Source organism: Pseudophryne corroboree, chromosome 9, assembly GCF_028390025.1.
Source record: "Pseudophryne corroboree isolate aPseCor3 chromosome 9, aPseCor3.hap2, whole genome shotgun sequence".
Lineage (NCBI taxonomy): Eukaryota > Metazoa > Chordata > Amphibia > Anura > Myobatrachidae > Pseudophryne > Pseudophryne corroboree.
The window spans coordinates 305968461-305992124 of NC_086452.1; the positions used below are offsets into that span (position 1 = coordinate 305968461).

At 45.2% G+C, this 23664-nt stretch overlaps 1 protein-coding gene across 5 annotated transcripts in view; it reads right to left on the reverse strand.

Annotated features, from left to right (window-relative positions):
* The window catches only part of LOC134958066 (activating transcription factor 7-interacting protein 1-like), a 190745-nt gene that overhangs the window by 18718 nt on the left and 148363 nt on the right, over positions 1-23664 (reverse strand). For all 5 annotated transcript variants that reach the window (XM_063940419.1, XM_063940420.1, XM_063940416.1 and 2 more), the window contains 7 exons: positions 22291-22428; positions 21600-22181; positions 14531-14598; positions 10221-10284; positions 5834-5989; positions 4676-4867; positions 2052-2155 (listed from right to left, as the gene is read on the reverse strand). In XM_063940419.1, coding sequence (XP_063796489.1) covers positions 2052-2155; positions 4676-4867; positions 5834-5989; positions 10221-10284; positions 14531-14598; positions 21600-22181; positions 22291-22428 — 1304 coding nt within the window. The remainder of the gene's footprint in view (positions 1-2051; positions 2156-4675; positions 4868-5833; positions 5990-10220; positions 10285-14530; positions 14599-21599; positions 22182-22290; positions 22429-23664) is intronic.

The following is a 23664-nucleotide window of genomic DNA, read 5'->3' on the forward strand; positions in this document are numbered from 1 at the left end:
TTCAGTTTGCATACAAACCATGAAAATGGTGCCTTCCAATCCTTCTGACCTTTTGGACTTATAGCAGGATGTGTCTGAAATGTTACCCACATACTCTGATACCTCCTGGACATGGTCTACCAGTGTCAACAATTGAGAATTTTGTGAACTAGACCACATGCCCTCAGAAAGCTGTTCAGATCATGTTTGCACTGTACATAGACATTAATATGGCTTCACAATACCTAATTAGTGGCATCTGTAATAGAATCTGCATCTGACTTCATTAGTTTCTGAAATGGTGGCATCCATCTTTGATATGGACTCCCATTTTTTCTATATCCTCACTAGAGACTGCAGTCTATAAGAAACCTGTCACATTCTTCAAAGTTTGGTCCTAGCTTCACCAAGTCAAACAACCAACTGGAGAGACAATAAATAGACGGTTTCATTCTTCCTTTTAAATAATAAATGTCCCTAGCCTGGCTCTTCAGTCTTGAATGTCAGGAAACTGCGGACTCGGCCAGATACACTAAAAGCCTTAAAAAGTGATAAAGTGGAGAGTGATAAAGTGCCAACCAATCATCTCCTAACTGCCATGCTACAGGCCCTGTTTGAAAAATGTCAGCTAGTACCTGATTGGTTGCTAGTTTATCACTCTCCACTTTATCACTTTTCAAGGTTTAGTACATCTGGGCCAGAGTCACTTATACCATGAAGTTTAGATGCAACATCCTTTATACCCCAGAGACGTAAATTTGAAATCATATTCTCTCAGAAACACAGCGGTACACTGGCACTTATGAAGATATGCTGGACTTTACAAACACCTCTAAAGATTATCAAACTCATACTCTGTCATGTACCAATTTTGCCGTGGTCCATATCCAAACTGTGTCACCCAGTGTTTTTGCTAAAGACTTTAAAGACCCCTGCAAAGCATCCTCTGATGAGAAGGGCAATACTGTGAAGCTTCATTGGAGAAAGCTGATTGAGAAATACTTTTTTCCACCCTCCCTTGGAATATGTGCTACAAAGTATTAAAGTTCTGAAAAAGATAGGACCAAGGATTTAGCCTAGGCTGGCACAGCCATACCAGCAGAATTTCCTCCAGGCATGCTCAGTACTAGACACGACCGTACAACATGAGGGACAGCTGTAGTGCTACAACTAGACCAGCTTTAGGTAACTTGTGGCACTACAGCTGATGTGCAACAACTCATCCCAACATGTTCTGCTATAGTTTTAGCGTAACCTAACAGCAAAACTGTAGAAGAGCATGCTGGGATGTGTAGTTCCACAGCAGCTGGATTGCCACAGATTGCCTACCTCTGAACTAGACAAGCAAAAAAGCATAACTATAAAAGACAGACCGGTCCTCTGCTAAAATTAGATGAATAAAACAAAAGCTCCCACTCTTAATACTTCCCTGCAGGGGCAATAAACAAGTAGATCTGGGTCAGTGGCTCTGACTGGCAGTCTGTCAGGTACAGACATGGCTACGGCCCAGGGGGAATGCCATTGCATTTCAAGTGTAAGGCTGCATAACCTGTACACCCATCTCCTATGCACCAAAGGCCCTGAATCATCTGCTCCATGCAGGCCTCTGTTGCTGCTACAGTACCTAGAAAAGCCACTAATGCACCTACATAGTTTTGTCAGGAATCTGCTGTAACGTGTCTTTTGTCGCTAGCAGCACAGGGGTCTCTGGTCACTGCATTCTGTGGCAGTGGCTAATTTCACCTTCCAAAGTCCATCCAGCAGAGGCAATAAAGTATAGAAATAAATCAGTTAAAGAAAAGAATGGAATAACTCTAGCTGGCTGAGGCAGTCCTAGTGCAGAGGTGCCCTAATCTTTTGGACACTCAGCTGAAACTGGAATTCCATCAGGAGGAGCAGCTTTCAGACTTCAACTTAAGTACCAAATTCCTGGCTAAGGCTCTATAACGCCCGAGGTGTATTGTTCCCAATATATTGACGTAAAAATAAAGTAGAACACTGCACAGCTGCTTTTATACTGCTCCCTAACATGTCTGCAAAAGAAAGAACTGGAGATTCATATGTGCACTTACTTGAGGTGGCCGATGATGAACTGTGAGTTGTGGTCCAGTAGTACTTATAGACATCCCATTATTTACAACATAAGCTGTGGCTTGTGGCATTCTTACAGGTACTCCTAAACATTTCAGAGACAGCAGAAAACGAAATCAATACGCAATGTACTGTGAAAAGTTTAATCCACATCATCACTGGAAGAAATGTATCCCACCAAATTCAGCAGCTGCTTAGTTTTTTTAGTGCACTAAGGGCCTGAGTCATGCCCTGACACATGCAGTGTATTGGAGCACGCACATGCAATTCAGGTCCTGTGTCGTCGGACACATTATGACTGCAGATGTCAAGAGATTGACAGTCTGCAGCCGTTTTGGGGGTGGGGAGAGGGCATCAACATCAACTGTTTCCCAAAATTAAGGTTTGTCGCCTCGGTTTTGCGGGGTTGCTGAGGCCAGGGTATCAGTCTTCAGACAGAGATTTCCTGGCCTCTTGAGAAGAGCTACGGTAGCCCCATGGGTAAGGGCATAGCTACCATAGGTGCAGGTGCAGCTGCTATGGGGCCCAGAGCTGAGAAGTGCCCATCTTCCCTGTCACAGTTTTACGTGTTATATACAAGTGTGTAACTATGATAGGTGTAGGGTGTGCCGCTGCTATGGGGCCCAGAGCTGAGAGGGGCCCATCTTCTTGAGAGGTACATAGGGGCCTTTACAAGCTTTTGCCTTCGGGCTTGCAATATATCTAGGTATGACCCTGGACCTGCTGATTATAATGTGGTATAAAATTAACTAGAGGGCATTATAATGTTACATAATATGAACTGGGGGCACTGTCATATGGCACAGTATGGAGTGGAGGCACTATAGTGTGGTATAATATGAACTGGAGACACTGTATGCCATAATTTGAAATGGGGGTATTGTGATGTGGGGATGCGGTCAGGATGCCGCCGGACGGAATCCCGGCGGTTGAAATACCGACGCCGGAATCCCGACCGCCACAATCCCGACATATTCTCCCTCCGTGGGTGTCCACGACACCCATAGAGGGAGAATATAATAGTGTGCCGAGCGTAGCGAGGCACCGTGCCCGCAGCGTGGCGAGCGAAGCGAGCCCGCAAGGGGCTTCGTTCCGCTCACCACCCCTGTCGGGATTGTGTGGTCGGGATTCCGGCGTCGGTATTTCGACCGCCGGGATTCCGACCGGCGGCATTTAGTACTGATCCCGTGATGTGTACTGGCAGCACTACAATGTGACATAACATGAACAAGGGAACTACTTTGGGGCATAACATTAACAACTGCAAAAAGTGGTCTCTGTAGAAGCATTGAGGCCCCTTCAAAGTGTTGCTATGGGGCCCACAGAGTTCTGGCTACGCCCCTGCCCATGGGTTCACACAGCCAACTGATGGTGTCACAAGTGTTCCGATGCTGCATCCTTGGATGCAGCACTGGATTACAAATGCATGCAGGAGGTGTTTAGTTACACCGGGTGCCTCCTGCTGCATTAACATACAGTATCTGTGCATCACTGCTGCTTCCAAGTAAACAGCACTCTCCAACCACATCTGAGTCAGGCCCTAAGCCTAAACCCTTTTGTGCAAATAAGGCATAATGTAAGAGAGAAAACCTTCAATCTCGGATAGCAAATCAGATTCATAAGCTTGTCTTTGTAGCACCTCCCAGAACAGAACATTTAAAATTTGAACAAATACCTCCAAGTAAAACTTTGTTTAAAAAAAAAATAATAATAAAAGTTGTCAAAGACCAGAAGCTTGATAAAAGGGATGGTTAATGATCTCCAAAGATGTCACTTTAGGAGTGGACAAAAATGCCTAGGGCTTAAGGCCCATATAGACGGGCCGCTGCAGGAGAGATGTGTGCTGAGCGAACCGCTCAGCACACATCTCTCCCGCCGCTCAGCACAGCGCGATCTGTGCTGAGCGTGCGGGGGGAGCGCTCACTTCACCCAGCGGGTGAAGTGAGCGACCCGCTAGATTGGCCTGCATGCAGGCCAATCTAGCAGCAGCGATAGCGATGCGCGGGGCTGCGCATCGCTATCGCTGTGGGGGCTACACATGGAGCGATAATGCTCAAATTCTAAGCAATCTAGTCAGATTGCTTAGAATATCGCTCCGTGAGTACCCCCCTTTACTGGGTGATGGCCAGTTTTTAGTCTTTATCAGTTTCATGTTTACTGTGTCTTGAAATAAGTATTTATTATATTGGGATATACACAGTGGGTATGAGTGGAGATGAGAAAACCAGGAAACTCTTGATACAGGACACTAAGTGACTCTACAGACTGGCATTTTTCTGAGAGAAGCACAGATATCTAGTTGGCAAATGTTTAGTGGATGCCCAGTTCTTCAGGCCACAGAGACGGATGAAGTTACTTGGTGCTTTTCATAGAACCATAATGTGATGAATTAAATATTTCAGCATGTTACTACTATAGTGTGTGCTCCACTTGTACAGTATAACCTTGGTGTAAACAAAAAGACTATATTGTAAATCACTATATATGATTTAGAATACCACTTTTAAACCATACTTCTACTTTTTTGTTTTTGCTCATATTTATGATTTTATTAGAAAGAGCTTAGAATTCCCCATTGCATGTGAAGTTGCTTGTATAATCTTACCTCCAGTTTGTGGATTGATCTGCCGTAGGTTCTGACTTTGCATGACAGTGTTGCGTACAGGTGTCTGCACAGGTACAGTGGGAAGGGTTGTTGATGTGTAAACCATGTGTGGGTTGTTAGGTGCTCGAGGAGCTGAAGGCCTTTGTGCTGCTTGAATCCCTGGTCGCTGCGTTATATTAACAGTTGTCTGAGCTGGAATAGATAGTGAAATATTTGATATTAATGGTTCTGCTTCTCCTATCTTTTTCATTATGTAAACAAAGATATTACAAAAAAAAAAGTCAAGTTCAATGGGTTTCCTAAAAATCTGAGCTCACAATACTCACTCACAGTCCCTCTTCCCTGCCTGGGGTATTGCTCTCTGCTCCGGTGCTACTAGCACACTCTGGTCTGTATCTCAGAAATAGACTAAAGTGTGCTAGAAACACCAGAGTACAGTGAGACACCCCAGGTAGGAAAGAGGAACTGCACGTGTTGTTACAGGTGCAAGGTGCTAGAATGAACACTACAACAATCTACACTTCAGCACTAGTTAATTGGAGATGATCACTGACCTTGTCTTCAAAAGGAAAGGTTGCACCTAAACAATGCATGAAATATATGCCTCAACACTAAGGAACAACAATACCCTCCACTACTGGAAACAAGAGCGGAAGGATGTACAATAGGCTTCCTCAGGATACTGCCAATAATGCACTCATCCATCTGTTGAGAACGTGGTGAAGGATGAGTCATATGACCACATCACTTTCTTACACTTCAATAGTTCTTTGTACTACTGAACATGGAAAGTTAATCGCCCACTTTTCAGTACACACACACAAATAGTGTACATTCACATATGCCTTAATATATAAAATATACACACGTCCATATCGCAAGTAGGCAGGAACACACTTATACTTTTGTCAGATAGTACTGCAGTTACAATGAATCAAGTGTTTCAAGCTCTAATACTGCTAGCCCTATTTAAAACAAGCTTCAGGTTGTCAATGCACATTTTACACTCTGAATGCCCATCAACAGCAACATTAACCTTATTGCCCATTAACCTTATTAAGAAGATACGTACATAAATTACATTTCAGACCACTATTAATTCCACTTGTATAGAATTCTACATTTAATATTGCCTGGATGTAGACAATATCTTGTTACCTGTTGGTAAAACATGTATTGTGGCCTGTGAAGGAAGTCCTGCAGGTGCAGTGGATGTCTGCAGAGTATTAGCCTGGGAAGGCTGTGCAGGACGAGCTACTGGTTGTGATGACTGAACTGTTCCGGATACAGCTGCAGAGTTAGTCCTTCTGGAGTCTAAAGCACAATAATAATAGTACAAAATAGAATTATCTAACTTTCAAGGTTACAATTGTATGTAAATAATCTACCTCCAATAAAAACCCTCTGTATTTACAGCAGACGGAAAGCAGCCAGTACTGGTTTATCGGATTTGCAATAAAAAGTTATATAGATAAATCTAAACATGTTTAAAGTTGCAGAAGTTAATGTTTAACTTCTAATATTTGCTATGAAAAGGCACTATAGGTGTGTACACACGGTGAGATCCTTGCTATGGCCGATTTTGACTATGCTATTTCCCTTGAACTCCCCGAAGCCCAGCACCACCGATTTTGACTAACTTTTCTTGAGATATGTGTGCTTACGATTTTGGCTTATGTGAGATGTCATTGACATGTGAGATGAACTACATAGTACACCGATCTAGCAAGGATTGACTTGTCTGCACAGTCTATCTTTTCTTGCAATACCGACCTGGCGGGACCGAGCATCGGGATCGAATCGGGATCGCAAGTGGCATCACACCTTGCGATTTGCACTAACTTTTCTTGCGATTTTGACTATATAGTCAAAATGGAAAGAAAATATCTCACCGTGTGTACACACCTTAACTCTAAAATTGTATTTGTTACATGTAGTCTTGTACAGACGGATGACTATACTACAGATAGCTTCATGTTGCCGATCTGTACTATGAGAAACAGAGTTGCTTGGGACTGCTTCCCATTAGGCTGCTAACATTTTGAGCCTAAAACGATGTAACGATAACCCCCAATATCATTCTTCCCCAAGCTTGGCATTATCACTTGGAGAGTGATAAAATGAAGAGAGAAAAGGCCCCAGCCAATCAGCTCCTAATGGCCATGTCACAGGCTCTGTTTGAAAAATGACAGTTAGGAGCTGGTTGGCTGGTAGTTTATCATTTCCATTTTCTCACACTCCAAGCGATGATGCATCTAGCCTATTTATTGTAAAATGGTGATTACTTATTTCCACTTTACAGCCATGCCAGCAGCTCTTACTTTTTCTGTGACACCAGCTGGGAATTAGCTTTAGCTAGGGAGCATAGGATTTGTTTATGGAGGACTTCTGCACTTTCTGCTGGATTCTGAGTACAATGTTATTCAGGGCCTTCTTTTCACCATAAAGGATGAATAAAGGGAACAATTCCTAGTTAGCACTGATGAGTCTTCACTTGTGTAAAATGTTGTGGTAAATTTGGCATGGATGCTTTGTGTGCAGCACAGACACCTTTCTGGTTGCCACCCATATGGTAGAACCAGTATTTCTATTTCTGAGCCTGCACAGCTTGCCAAGGGTGCCCTGATTGTGAATGAAAAGTGACCAAATACACAGTGCATTTAGCTGGTCCCTTAGTGATACCACAAGAGGAATTGGTTTGGTTGCAATGCTTGGCCAAGCTAAGAGAATTAATCCCCTTCGGAGATCAGGAAAAAGTAATGTTCTGGGTCAAGAGGCAAGGTAGCTTCAAAATCAGAAGCTGATGAGTCCTCACATTTTGGTAAGGATTCTAAGAAATGATATCGTGAATATTTGGACTGCTATGCTAGCACTACACGCCCAGGACAACATGAAAATTTCCTGTTAAAGAGGAAGAAAAAGCAAAAACTTTATTTTCTGCATTTGGCAACAGTAATTGGTGAGGCAAGGACCAGGCTGTAAGATTGAGGTCACATGCACTTTGGGGGTCATTCAGAGATGGATGCAAGATCTGCGTCCATCTGCTCACATGCTAGGGGATGTTCAGCACAGGGCAAGGCCACCCAACATGTGTGTGGCGCCACCCCGCGATGCGTTCGCAATTTAATTGCGAATGCATCGATTTACATTCAACCCCTATCGACCGCTGGTAGGCAGTCTGGTGCCATTTTTTCACGGAGCGGCTGTGTATGACATCACGCATCCACACCGAAAACTCGCCCGACACCTCCCGATTTTGCCCTCCATGCCCCCACAATGCTGTGTCGCCGACCACCCATCGCCCACTTCTGTCACTCACCTTCTGGCTGCATCCTTCATGGATGCAGCCGCATGGTGAAGGGACGTGCACGCACATTATCGCCAGTGCATGTACGCAGACCTGGTGGACGCGGTCACTGCATTCGAACGCAGAGGCTGCGTCCACCTCTGTATAAGGCCCTTTATTCATTAATACAAGGATAAATGGAAATCCACCTATGGTGGACAACCCATAGTGTGAGGAGTCACCACTATTCAAACTGTCTAATGCTGAAACTTGTAAGGGTGTTATACATCACAAATCTAAAAACATTCTTAAGTACATTTGTCTGGTGTCTTGGAGAGACTGGTATTACCCTCAGCCGGGGTCTTACAAGGCTGTGGAAAAGTGGTCAGTGCAAGTCTTGGACTGCTTGCAGTCACAAAAACCTAGGTTGGAATTTACGGTCTCAGTGAAACACAACCGGAAGGGAACAGAATATCTAAGGGTTGCAGCTCTAGATGTCGTCTAAAGCAGAGCAAGAATATGAGCTTCAGCAGTCTCCGCTTACCGAGCCCTATTGCACAGGCATTAGAGAGTAAAAAAAAAAAAAAAAGACTCTTCATTCCCTATCTTTAACAGATGTTGTCTATTTTGTCTGTGTATTGTTAGGACGGGATCAGTACGTAATCCCGCTGGACGGGATCCCGGTGGTCGAAATACCGACGCCGGAATCCCGACCACACAATCCCGACAGGGGTGGAGAGCGGAACGCAGCCCCTTGCGGGCACGGTGCCTCGCTACGCTCGACACACTATTATATTCTCCCTCTACGGGTGTCGTGGACACCCACGGAGGGAGAATATGTCGGGATTGTGGCGGTCGGGATTCCGGCGTCGGTATTTCGACCGCCGGGATCCCGTCCAGCGGGATGTTGACCGCATCCCGTTAGGACTACTGGTAAATACTGTATGTCAAAAGCGTGGGTTACTCTTTTTTGGTCCTTTTTTTGTAAAGGAAGAGATTATGGGTTGAGACAGCAGTTTTCAGCTCTTTAAGTATAGCTGAGATATAAACAGGTTTGGTCTGTGAATAAATCATTTGCCAAGTCCTCACACAGTCTGACAGGCATTCTGCTCAACTGGTGTAAAGTCATCAGGCTCTCTACCACCATCAGTGGCTTCATTCCTCTTTAGATTACTTGGGTGATAATTCTGGATGCATGACAGATCTTCCACAGCACTCCATCCCAATGTTATAGATCAGGAAAACACACTGGTTCTCTTGTTTAATGTTTACTAAACATGAATATGTATTTTCACGCAGATGTGTTTTTCCCTATGCTTTTGTTTCTGCCTAGGGTTCCAGGAGTAGGGAAATATGGAAATAGGAGACATTACCTATTGAGAAAATTCAAAGAACCGTAGCACCATCGTGTAAGAAAATATTTCCCCAGGGTCCAGTGTCCCCAGTGGGTTCAGAGAAAAGAATTTTATGGAAGAGAATTCCTGCTTTTCCACTAAAGAATAATCTAATTTCTATACACACAGAACTTGTTTTATCAGAAGACAATAAACCTACCAACAGGTCTTATGACCATAGTGGGAAAGTAGAAAAAATTCATGAGAAAATATAAGTTCTATGCAGAGTTTTGTAAAAAAAGGAGAGACTGAAAACAACAAAAAACAAATGGCAGCTCGCTACAAGCACACTACTGTGTCTCCTCATGCATCTAGCCTCAATATGCAACACAGCGGGATACACCTGGCGTGAGTAAGCCGACAGGCCCCATGCGACTCCACTAGCGTTGGGTGTCTTTTATTGCCAAAACTGCATCTTAGAGATATTAATGTTACATATCAAATTAATCAGCAGAGTCACCTCATGTGTCATAGTCAAATCGTGTTGCGACTAAGATGCATTTTTGGCACAAAAACGCAAAAAAAAGACTCCCGACGCTAGTAGAAATTCATGGGACCTGCGTGCTAAGAGAGTCTGTTTGGCGAGACTGCATCAAAGATGTATGAGGACACTTCTGTAGGTTGTAGTTGTGCAACAAAATACAATTATAAATTGTATAACACAAAATGAAGACATTGAAATATAGTTAGAGTAGAACACATAGCAAAAGCTTGGAGAACACAGTGAGGGAGAGCAAATTAAAAACTTGTGCATTTTAGATTTATTTGTTTTTTTTTAAATAAACTAGTATGGTTTTGAAATATTACTATGCATTATTTATTTATAGCTCCAAGCCAGTACAGTCTAAAGTTAAATCCTCCTCACCTTGAGGAGACGACACCACATCTTCATCATCAAGTGTAAGATCAATGACTCCAGCTTTTCGACCCTGAAAATAAAGCAGGAAAAGGCAACAGATAAGTAAAGGGTGCATGTGTAACACAAGAGGTTAAAAAATAATATCAATTGAAAATATTTCTGAAAGAAACTTGGCATCCAAGGAGGATTACATTTATCCTCGGCTGCCTTCTCTACAAGCAACAAACACATTCTGGATAATAGATGCCTGTAGAATTGAAAGAGTGAGAAATGTGGACCACATATTGGCCATAATATTCATCTATTTACTAAATGTGCTCTGATCATATACATAACATTCCTATGCTTTATGCCACCACTATATATTTCATATATGTGACAATGCTCAGTTCATTTACTAGTGAAAGTTCCCTTAATCACCAAATGACATATTCCAAGCAAAGCTCATAATTTAAAACATTGACTGACTAGACGTACATGTAACTAACTTGTGTCCTTACGGTATACCTATCTGTGTGAATTTTCATTGGTCCCCTCTTCCCCCCCCACCTGCTTATCGGTTACCTACTTGGCTGTTGTATAGCAAACCGAAGACAAATTCCTAGCATACACAAGTATACCTGGCCAATAAAGCTGATTCTGATTCTGAAATACCAGCATTAGTGAAAGTCAAGGATTGCTTAATTCTGGTGTTAAATTGCTTTGCTCCTCTAGACAGAGAGAAGAGTCTCTGTGACAACCCTCATATCAGAAAACATAGGGCTGAGTGCAGAACGGCCTCTGACTTAGGGGTGTATTCAATTATAGATGGAACTGCTGTCTTGTCGGAAAGACAGCAGTTTCTGACTTTTTTAGGTTGAATTGTGATTTGACCTATTCAATGGGGCTGCCGTTTTTCCGACAGGTCGGCAATTCCAATTTGGCGGAAAACAAGTGGATCCGCGGCTAAAAAAAAGTTGGATTGACATTGTCGAGAACAGCCAAAACCTGTCGGATTTGGCTGCCAAATTGAATGCTGCATTGTCGGATCATTCCGTCGAAAAGGATCCGACCTGCATTGAATAGACTCCATCTGGTAACATTTAATAAAAATAATTTAGGTTTACTGGTCTTTTAAATACTTTCTGGTCAGGATATTGATAATTGTATTTAACATTTTGCAAGGGGTGGCTCTAATTATCCACCCATGGGGTATATGCAATTCACGGCGAATCGCGGCAAATTATCGCCGTTTTTTAATTCGACACAATTCGACAAGTGAATTCCGGCAGGTGGCTGCCGGAATTCACCATATTCAATGAAAAACGGATTCGACAGTCCCGCGGGCGAAAATCGGCCGATTTGCCGGATTTTGCCGCGATTTAAAAAAACGGGGAAAAACCCGAGAAAAAAAATGGCGTGGGGTCCCCCCTCCAAAGCATAACCAGCCTCGGGCTCTTCGAGCTGGTCCTGGTTCTAAAAATGCGGGGAAAAATTGGGCAGGGATCCCCCGTATTTTTAAAACCAGCACCGGGCTCTGCGCCTGGTGCTGGTGCAAAAAATACGGGGGACAAAACGAGTAGGGGTCCCCCGTATTTTTCACACCAGCATCGGGCTCCACTAGCTGGACAGATAATGCCACAGCCGGGGGTCACTTTTATACAGTGCCCTGCGGCCGTGGCATTAAATATCCAACTAGTCACCCCTGGCCGGGGTACCCTGGGGGAGAGGGGACCCCTTCAATCAAGGGGTCCCCCCCCCCCAGCCACCCAAGGGCCAGGGGTGAAGCCCGAGGCTGTCCCCCCCATCCAAAGGCTGCGGATGGGAGGCTGATAGCCTTGAGTAAAATGACAAGAATATTGTTTTTTCCAGCAGTACTACAAGTCCCAGCAAGCCTCCCCCGCAAGCTGGTACTTGGCGAACCACAAGTACCAGCATGCGGGAGAAAACCGGGCCCGCTGGTACCTGTAGTTCTACTGGGAAAAAAATACCCAAATAAAAACAGGACACACACACCGTGACAAGTAAAACTTTATTACACACTGCCGACACACACATACTTACCTATGTTGACACGCCGACTGCCACGGTCTCCGACGATCCGAGGGTACCTGTGAAAACAATTATACTCACCTTCCAGCGTCCAGAGGTACATCCACGTCCAGAGATAATCCACGAACTTGTTAAAAAAAAAAAACGAACACCCGTTCCATGCCGGACTGAAAGGGGTCCCATGCTTTCACATGAGACCCCTTTCCACGAATGCCGGGACATCACGTGACTCCTGTCACTGAAGTCCCTTCAGCCAATCAGGAAGCGCTACTTCCGTGGCGCTCACCTGATTGGCTGTGCGCTGTCTGAGCTGTCAGACAGCGCATCGCAAAGCCGCTCCATTAGTTTCAATGGTGGGAACTTTGCCGTCAGCGGTGGGGTTACCCGCGGTCAGCCGCTGACCGGCGGGTGACCTCACCGCTAGCCGCTAAGTTCCCACCATTGAATATAATGGACGGAGCTGTGCGATGCGCTGTCTGAGTTCAGACAGCGCACAGCCAATCAGGTGAGCGCAACGAAGTTGCGCTTCCTGATTGGCTTTAGAGACCTTTGTGTGACAGCTGTCACTGACAGGTCTCATTCGTGGAAAGGGGTCTCATGTGTCAGCATGGGACCCCTTTCAGTCCGGTGGTCCGGGTGTTCGTTTTCTTTTTTTGCCAAGTCCGTGGATTTATCTCTGGACCATGGCTGAGGTGAGTATATTGATCTTTTCTTTTCAGGTATCCGTGGATTCTACATGGAGAAGAGGACCGATGTCGGCGTGTGAACATAGGTAAGTATGTGTGTGTCGGCAGTGTGTAATAAAGTTTTACTGTCACGGTGTCTGTGTACTGTTTTTATTTGGGTATTTTTTTTCCAGTAGAACTACAGGTACCAGCGGGCCCGGTTTTCTCCCGCATGCTGGTACTTGTGGTTCTCCAAGTACCAGCTTGCGGGGGAGGCTTGCTGGGACTTGTAGTTCTTCTGGAAAAACCAATATTCTGTCATTTTACTCAAGGCTATCAGCCTCCCATCCGCAGCCCTTGGATGGGGGGGACAGCCTCGGGCTTCACCCCTGGCCCTTGGGTGGCTGGGGGGGGGGACCCCTTGATTGAAGGGGTCCCCACTCCCCCAGGGTACCCCGGCCAGGGGTGACTAGTTGGATATTTAATGCCACGGCCGCAGGGCACTGTATAAAAGTGACCCCCGGCTGTGGCATTATCTGTCCAGCTAGTGGAGCCCGATGCTGGTGTGAAAAATACGGGGGACCCCTGCTCGTTTTGTCCCCCGTATTTTTTGCACCAGCACCAGGCGCAGAGCCCGGTGCTGGTTTTAAAAATACGGGGGATCCCTGCCCAATTTCTCCCCGCATTTTTAGAACCAGGACCAGCTCGAAGAGCCCGAGGCTGGTTATGCTTTGGACGGGGGACCCCACGCCATTTTTTTATTTTTATTTTACCGTTCCAGCAATAAAAAAATTTTTTAAAAATTTTTTTTTAAAAATATATAAATAATACTTGTGCCTCCAAAAAAAAAAGAAAAAGTACCTAATCCCTTCTAATATAAATAGATATGCTATTCCCAAAAAAAAAAACACAAAAAAAACCATGTTTAAATTCTTTTTTATTGTTTTCACCCTCCAAAGTGTGGCGGATTGAAAATGACGAATTTACTGTCTAAAAGCACTGCTGTCGAATTTCCAAACTTGAATTGAATATGCTTTTGTCGAATTGCAGCACTTGTATCATTGCAGAAAAGTCGAATTTGCAAAAAGTCGAATTTCAAAAAGTCGAATTTTGAAAGTCCGTTTTTTTGACGGAAAGCACTGAATTGCATTGACAAATTATTTTTTTTGGCGAAAATGACCCGAAATTCGACAATTTCGGGAATTCGACCGCAATTGCATATACCCCCATGTGTTTATATTGATGCCAACATTGAGGTTTTCTGGATCCAGACCAAAGAGGCCACATCACCTAAGTACAATAAAGGCCATTCATTCTGGGCTCTGGCCTGCCAGAGTTCAGGCCTTCAAACTGCTGTTCTGGCCAATTTATAACAGCCTTATTAGCCAAGGCTGAAGCTGGAGTGAATGTAAAGGAAGCCCCATCCATCCTGAAAATAATATATTTTAAGATAGAAAATGCGAAACTATCTGAACAATCTTTTGGCGATACAGCATCTAGAATGGCAATGGCTGTAGTTTCTGACAACCACACATTAGAGGCATACACCTAAGTACCTCAGGGTTAGTGCCCTCCAATGCAAGGGAAACAAACATTTACAACATTTTAAAATCATCATACCAATGCACTGCTCTCGGTGCGCTTGCTTGCTGCAGGCTCTGCTGTCTGTGTCCGGTTGGTTTGTAGTTCTGCAAATTAAGTACAAAATTGTACAATGAAATATAGCCATAATAATCCAGGCAAGAATAATGCATGCATATTTCAATTAAAAACATGAATGTGGAAAATAAGGTGGGGGGGTCACTTTTGTGAATCCAATCACTAATTTGTAATACTGTGGACTAGTTCCTATCTTAGAATACCCAGTGTGTAAAAATAGGAATTTAATACCTACCGGTAATTCCTTTTCTCGTAGTCCGTAGTGGATACTGGGGTGACTTTAGTACCATGGGGTATAAGATTGGGTCCATTGGAGCCTGGCACTTTAAGAAATCAATAGTATGTGCTGGCTCCTCCCCTCTATGCCCCTCCTGCAGACTCAGTATAGGAAAACTGTGTCCGAGGAGATGGACATACCATGAAAGAAGGAATAACAGTAAAGTGGTGAGGTAATGAACCAACACACAACAGTATGAAGGATAGCAGAGTACACCAGAACAGAGGAGAGAAAACTAACCATACAAGGATAACAACGTTAACCAAAAAAGGAACTGGGACAGCAACAGCAGACCCAATCAAGAACACTTATAACCAAGTAAGCAGGAAAAGGAAGCACTACAGACTACGAGAAAAGGAATTACCGGAAGGTTTTAAATTCCTATTTTCTCTAACATCCTAGTGAATTCTGGGGTGACTTTAGTACCATGGGAAAGTCCCAAAGCTCCCAGAACGGGTGAGAGAGTGCTGAGACCCATGCAAAACCGCCTGACCAGACTGCAGGCCATCTCTGGCCAAGGTGTCGAACCTATAGAACTTAGCGAATGTGTTCGAACCAGACCAAGTAGCTGCAAGGCACAACTGTAAGGTCGAGACGCCCCGGGCAGCCGCCTCCCAGGAAGAACCCACGACCTTGTGGAGTGGACCTGAATAGAACTCGGCAGCGGCAATGCTGCCGAAGAGTAGGCTTGTTGAATGGTCAACCTGAGCCAGCGAGCAATGGACTGCTTAGAAGCAGGACATCCAATTTTGGTAGGACTTTGAAGCAACCGATGGATCCGACAGTACCGGAACCACTAACGGTTGATTAATGTGAGAGGCCGAAACCACCTTCGGCAAAAACTGCGGACGAGTCCTGAGTTCCGCTCTGTCCTCATGAAATATCAAATACGGGCTCTTACAAGATAGGGCCCCCAATTCTGACACATGTCTAGCAGAGGCCAGAGCCAGCAGCATGACAGTCTTCCAGGTAAGATATTTCAAGTCCACCTTGTGTAAAGGTTCAAACCAGAAAAAAAGAATTGCAATATGGGACCCCTGGTGCACAATATTCATAGATGTATGTTGTACTTAATAGTACTGGATCATTAAACCACCATGTGCATTTTTATACACACAAGCATGACATTTTATTAAAACAAAAACAATTATACATATACAGTTAAAACATATAATGTGCAAGAAAAGCAAATTCATCGTGCAAAATGAGCAACTTTGAGTGAGGTAGATAGGAGCCAGGTGCCTTGATGAAAGTGCCTTAGTGCTTATATTCTCCTTAAATGGAGACAGTTGCTCACCATAGTCCGTAGGAGCGGTGGGCTATCTTAAGAAGATAGCTGGGGTCCTAGGCTGAATGGCCCAACACCACCACACTGTGCGTGTCAACTTAAAGTCTCCTGCTCCAGAGCATACCCCTCACTGCTCCTCCTCCAAGGCACCTGGCTCCTATCTACCTCAATCAAAGTTGCTCATTTTGCACGATAAAGTTGCTTTTCTTGCACATTATAGGTTTTAACATGGTATATGTATAATTGTTTTTGTTTTAATAAAATGTCATGCTTGTGTGTATAGAAATGCACATGGTGGTTTAATGATCCAGTACTATTAAGTACAGCATACATCTACGAATATTGTGCACCAGGGGTCCCATATTGCAATTATTTTTTTCTGTATTATTGAAGATTAGTGTTTATCTTCCTTATATTGGACCCAGGCAGCACTATTTTCATTACTGCTCTCACCTGAAAATACTCCATTTTGTTCATCTAAAGGTTCAAACCAGTCTGACTGGAGAAAAGTCAAGACCACAGAGAGATCTCACGGAGCGTGGGAGGGACAAAAGGCGGTTGAATGTGAAGAACACCCTTAAGGAAAGTCTCTACTTCCGGTATGACCTCCAATTGTTTCTGGAAGAAGATGGAGAGAGACGAAATCTGAACCTAGGTAGAGCCTAACTGTAGGACCATATCCACACCTGCTTGCAGGAAGAGCAGAAACCGGCCTAGTTGAAACTCCACAGGAGGATATTTTCTACCCTCACACCAAGAAATGTATTTGTTCCAGATGCGGTGGTAATGTTTTGACATAACCACCTTACGGGCCTGGACCATAGTGGAAACAACCTTAGGTGGGAGACCTTTCCTGGCTAGAATCTCCCTCTCAACTTCCAAGCCATCAAACGTAGCCGCAGTAAGTCTGGATAGACGAATGGTTCTTGTAGCAGGCGGTCCTTGCGAAGCGGCAGAGGCCAGGGTCCCTCCAGTGACAGGGTCAGGAGGTCTGCGTACCAGGCCCATCGAGGCCAATCCGGGGCAACTGGAATTGTCTGAACTCTTTCCATTTTGAGTCTTTTTAGAACTCTTGGAATGAGAGGGATTGGAGATTGGAGGAAACCGGTATACGAACTGGTAAGACCACGGCGCCGTCAGAGCGTACAATGCTGAAGCCTGCGGATCCCTCATTCTGGAACAGTAACGGCGAAGCTTCTTGTTGAAACGAGAAGCCATGAGGTCTATCTGTGGGCAGCCCCACCGGTGAACCAGTTGTTGAAATACCTGAGGGAGAAGATAGGAGGATTGTAGAAGAGCATTGTAAATCGCCCTGAGTTCCAGAACATTGATCAGGAGTGTGGATTCCTGACTCAACCACTTCCCCTGGAACTGAACCCCCTGGGTCACAGCGCCCCAACCTCGGAGGCTGGCATCCGTCGTCAGTAGAGTCCTGGAATGGGTACTGAAACGCTGACCCTCCACAAGGTGAAAGACTTGTAGCCACCGTAACAGGGAGATTCGTGCTTTTGGTGACAGAGTTATACTCTGGTGCATGTGCAGGTGAAACCCTGACCACTTGTCCAGTAGGTCCAGCTAGAATGGACGGGCATGAAATCTGCCATACTGGATTGCCTCGTATGAGGCTACCATCTGGCCCAGTAGGTGGATGCAGAGATGAATTGAGATCTTGCGGGGTCTGAGCACCAAGCGGACCATAGCCTGGATAGTCAAGGCCTTGTCCATTGGAAGGAATACCTTCTGAGACACTGTGTCCAGTATCATTCCCAGGAACTGAATTCTTTGTGATGGTTCCAGGTGAGACTTCTTGAAATTTAGGATCCACCCATGGTCCGTAAGCAGGTGAGTAGTCAAGTTGATGCTGTGTAGCAGACATTCCCTGGACATCGCCTTTATCAGGAGATCATCCAAATAGGGGACTATGTTGACCCCCATCTTGCCTAACTGTAGCATCATCTCCGCAATGACTTTTGTGAATACCCTTAGGGCTGTGGAGAGACCAAAGGGTAAGGCCTGAAACTGGAAGTGGTGGTTCAGTATACCAAACCGGAGGTAAGCCTGATAAGGAGGCCATTTGGCGGTAGGTAAGCATCCTTGACATCCAGGGGCACTAAGAACTCCCCCTCCTCCAGACTGGAGACCACCGCCCTTAGGGGCTCCATCTTGTATTTGGACACTCGTAGATAAGGGTTCAAAGATTTTAGGTTCAAGGTGGGCTGTATTGACTCGACCGGTTTCGGTACAACAAAAAGGCTGGAGTATTAAAAAAACCTGTGCAACGGAGGAGGTACTGGGACAAAAGCACCCGTTTGTAGCAGTTTTTGAATGGCGTCCTGTAAGGTAACCCTTGCTACGGTAAGCTGGACTTGAAGAATCTGAGAGGAGGTGGTGCTTGAAATTCTAACCGGTACTTTCGAGATATGAGGTCCCTCACCCAAGGATCCCGGCAGGACTGTTTCCACACATGGGCAAAGTATTGGAGGCGAGCACCTACCTGAAAATTGCCCTGCTGCTGGGGCCAACCGTCACGCGGAGGGCTTCGTGGAAGGGGATCCAGAGGCCTGGTCCTGAGGTCCAGCAGTCGCTGGTTTACGGGACCTACTGTGGTTTCCTCTAGCAGCATTTGAGGCACCTGTGGCTTTGCCTCTGAATCTGGCCACACGAAAGGACTGCAGTTAGGGCCCAGGGCAGGGACGTGTAGCAGGGGGTGCAGCCGAGGGCAGATAGGTAGACTGAAATCCAATTGTTCAGTTCTTCTTCCCCAAACAAGGCCTCTCCTGTAAAAGGAAGATTCTCCACACCTTTCTTGGAGTCAGCATTCACTGACCATTGTCGCAGCCATAGAGCTCTGTGAGCCGAGACAGGCACAGCAGAGGTACGGCCATTAACGGCCTCACTCAAAAAATTTGCAGCATCCTGAATATGATGTAGCAGTGTAATGATCTCCTCTTGAGGTAGGGAGTCAAACCCATTTATTATATCAGACCATTTTACCATGGCTCTGGAAATCCAGCCACAAGCTATAGTGGGCCTTTGAGCTATGCCCACCGCAGTATAGATTGATTTGAGTGTAGTCTCAATCTTGCGGTCAGCTGGATCTTTGAGAGAGATAGTCCCAGGTACAGGCAGGACAAGTTTTCGTGACAGCCTGGACACAGAAGTATCCACGGACGGGGATTTTCCCATACTTTCCTATCCTCAGTGGGTAAAGGAAAGGAATTTAATAACCACTGGGGAATCTTAAATTTCTTGTCAGGATTGACCCATGCCTCCCTGGAAAGGGAGTTTAAATCCTTAGATATAGGAAAAGTGGCAGAGTATTTGGTTTTACATTGAAAAACAATTCCTCTTCTGGTTCTGTCCCCTAACCCGGTATGTTGAGGACCTCCCTAATAGCATAAATCAGGGCCTCAACCCCCCGGGGACAGAAAATTATCGCCCTCCATGTCACCCTTCCCTTCATCCAGGTCTTGTAAATCAGTCTCACAGTCAGACTGGAGTACCTGTGGGAGAGTGTGTTTATGAGAAACCAACAGAGGGTGCTGAGGAACCTGTCTGTGGTCAGCAGCCTTAACAAAAAGATTATCTACAGATTGTTTAAGTGTCTGCCTTTCCTGTCTGACAGTAGCTAACTCTATTAATAGTATTAATCATGCTTTTGAATGATTCTAATCATTCAGGTTCCTGCAGACTACTACCCTGAGAGGGTATAGAACACTGGTTACAGTACATAAGACAGACCCTTCTGGTGAAGGTGTAAACCTATTGTAACATGAAGGTCACACAGTCTTTTTCCCAGACATTCTATTGCAGAAACACACAGAGTTATGTGAACAAACACAGTGCAGTTACAACATAAATAGTGAGAAAGCACAGCAACCCCAGACAGCGTGTATGGGCCCTCATTCCGAGTTGTTCGCTCGCTAGCTGGTTTTAGCAGCATTGCACACGCTAAGCCGCCGCCCTCTGGGAGTGTATCTTAGCTTAGCAGAATTGCGAACGAAAGATTAGCAGAATTGCGAATAGAAATTTCTTAGCAGTTTCTGAGTAGCTCGAGACTTACTCAGCCATTGCGATCAGTTCAGTCAGTTTCGTTCCTGGTTTGACGTCACAAACACACCCAGCGTTCGCCCAGACACTCCCCCGTTTCTTCAGACACTCCCGCGTTTTTCCCAGAAACGCCAGCGTTTTTTCGCACACGCCCAGAAAACGGCAAGTTTCCGCCCAGAAACACCCACTTCCTGTCAATCACAGTACGATCACCAGAACGATGAAAAAACCTTGTTATGCCGTGAGTAAAATACCTAACTTTTGTGTAAAATAACTAAGCGCATGCGCTCTGCGAACCTTGCGCATGCGCAGTAAGCGACTAATCGCAATATAGCGAAAATCGGCAACGAGCGAACAACTCGGAATGACCCCCATGGAGTGACACAGAAAGGATTGGGACCAGCACACTATACCAAGGCAAAGCTGCACTCCGCTGGGTATATTCAATATATATCAATTTTGTAGTACAGCAGTGTCACCACCGCTGATGTGCTCCCCCCTTTCTAGAAAACCCCCTGGTACCAGTACAATTGGTGGTTCAGCAGGGTCTGTGGAAGTGCAGCTCCAACGTGCAGCCTTTCAGTCAGCAGCAGCAGGAAATGGCACCTTTCAGCTTCTGGTCCCACTCTCTGGGAATCCCCGCCCCTTCAGTGGCGCACGGTCCCTTACTGTTTTATACTGGCTGTAATGTTACCAATGAAGTTATATAACCCCCTCTATGTAAAGGAAGTTATAAAAAACAAAAACCTTATTTCAGAGCCAGTATTGGGGTCCGCGGCGGGCACCGCAGCTCGTGACTGCCATGCCCTAATGCCGCCACTTGTTCCCGGGGACCCACTAACCAGGACTCCGGTGTGATCACTCACCGCACCTGCATCTACTTTAGCATCAGTTAGGGGGTGTCGGCATGCTGCCGGCGTGTTCACACACAGTGTGGTGTGTAAAACAGCGCCCCAGGAGCTTAATGTCCTGTCAGCTGGGATTACGAACCATTAACCCTATGGAGGTTGGTTCAGTCACCCACCTAAGTCCCACGGCCTAGTACTACCTGAAAATAACCAACTAAATAAAAGTCTTGAAGAAAACTCTCTGGAGCTCCAGAGGAATGCACCCGGCTCCTTGGGCACATTTTTCTAAACAGAGTCTGCAGGAGGGGCATAGAGGGGAGAAGCCAGCACACACTATTGATTTCTTAAAGTGCCAGGCTCCAATGGACCCGATCTATACCCCATGGTACTAAAGTTACCCCAGTATCCACTAGGACGTTAGAGAAATACTGATTTAGGAGATTGCCATATAGATATTAAATACCATAATTACCACTGTACAATGAATATTTGCATACTTACATATTGTTGATATGCAACAGCTAAAAAAAAATCTGTAACACTTCATTGTAAAATAAATCTACCTACCTGATCTACCTCCAGAAGGAGATTCAGACGAGGATGAATTGTTAAATACAGATAACTGTGCTGTGTTCCGATTACTTGCTTGACTGTATGTACCAGAGGTTCCAACAGTTGGCAGTGAGGGTCTGGATGATAAAGTAACTGAATGGGTTGTGGGAATAGCCTGTACAGTCAATGTGGAAGCAATGGAACTGGCAGGGGAATTCCGCTGGATGCCTGGGCTGGGCATTGAAGGGCTATTGATTGCTTTGGTTACAGATAATGACATTGGTGTTTTTGAGAGACTGCCAACCGTAGACTGATTTTGTACTGGGATGAACTCAACATTGCCAGACTGCTTATTCGTCACCAGTGTTCCGGTTGTGCTTTGTAGGAGTTGTGGCTGGGAGGGCATTGCAACTGGAACATGTAGAATGAAAGGCAGGGATGAAAGAGTTGTCTGGGTGCTGCTGGTAGGCACCTGACCGTTTCCAACAACTGTAGCAGTACTAGGTGTAGGTAGAACTGAAGTCATAGTAACTGGTGTAATAGGTTTGGATTGACTGCTTAAAGTATATGATGAAGTTCCAATACTTGAAGCATTAACTATATAAAACAATATAAAAGAAAATATTTTCATAAAATACAGATTAATATCTGATTGAGTGCAATAAGTATGGTACAGCTTGTAAACACTGATATTTGAATATCTTACTTTTCTGCTGAATTAGTTTCCAGTCAGGTGGTGCCCTGGTTTGAAGAGTAGTATTAACAGGTGATTGGCTTACAGGCATCTGTGTCGTGTTTGATGTGCGTAGTGTTAAATTAGAAGAGCTTGAGACAGAAGGTGGAGCTAAAACATTAAAAGATTAAAAGACAAGGATCAGATGTTAACAATATGCGCACGAGGGTCACAATGCAGTAATAGTGGATATAAAGGTGAAGCAGCCTTTTAACTCGCACAAATATTTCTAAATGTAACTCAAAACAAATAAGGAGAGTTATGGGAGACTTACTTTTGTTAACTCTCTACCTTTGAGGTCCATAGGGGGCACAGGAAGACAATGGGGTGTAGGTGGCGGTAAAGGAAAGGGCACCAAACCATTAAAGCTTTAGGGATCCCAAAATGCTCCGTTCCTTCCCCCCTACACCCCCCCTCTATGCTCAGGCTCATCAGTTTTGTCAACAAGCCCAAGGCAGGAGCAGGATAGGAGAGAAGGAAGAGAAGGTACACACAAGAACACACTCTCACAGATAGAAGAAGGGAGCCGGTGACCAAGGAAAAGAGACCCATAGGATCCAGGTGCGTTAGGGTGGGTGCCCTATGGACCACAAAGAGAGTTAGTAAGTCTACCATAACTCTCCTTTTCTTCTTCGGGTTCCAAAGGGCTCCACAGGGAGACAATAAGCATGTCCCAAAACAGTTGTTCAACGGAGGGGAACACTTCTGAGAGGATAGGAGAATCCGGCATCCAAATGAAGCATCCTGGGTGACGAATGTATCAAAGGCATAGAATCTGAGAATGGTGTGGACAGAAGACCATGTGGCCGCCTTGCACAGTTGTTCGGCAGACGTGCCATGGCAGGCTGCCCATGAAGGACTCACAGAGCGAGGAGACTGAGCAGAGACTGTATCCGGCACAGGTAGGTCAGCCTGCATCTAAGCCTGTGACATAGTCATGTGAAGCCATCTGGCCAGAGTCTGTTTGTCAGCTGGCCAGCCCCTCTTGTGGAATCCATAGAGGACAAAGAGGTAATCAGATTTCCAGATGGAACTGGTACGATTAACATAGATTTCAAGGGCATGGACCACATCTCTGGAGGCCTCCTCAGCCGGGAGGTTCGGGGATTGGAAGGACAGTACCCCTATTTCTTTGTTAAGGTGGAAACGGTACCCCACCTTGGAAAGGTAGCCAGGGCGAGTTTGAGGAACAGCCTTGTCCCAAGGAAAGATCAAAAAGGGAGAGCTACAGGATAGCGCCCCCAAATCTGAACCCCGTCTGGCCGATGCAATATCCAGAAGAAAAATAGGTTTTGCTGTTAACAATTTAAGGTCAACTGAGTCCAGGGGTTCAAACAAAGGCTCTTG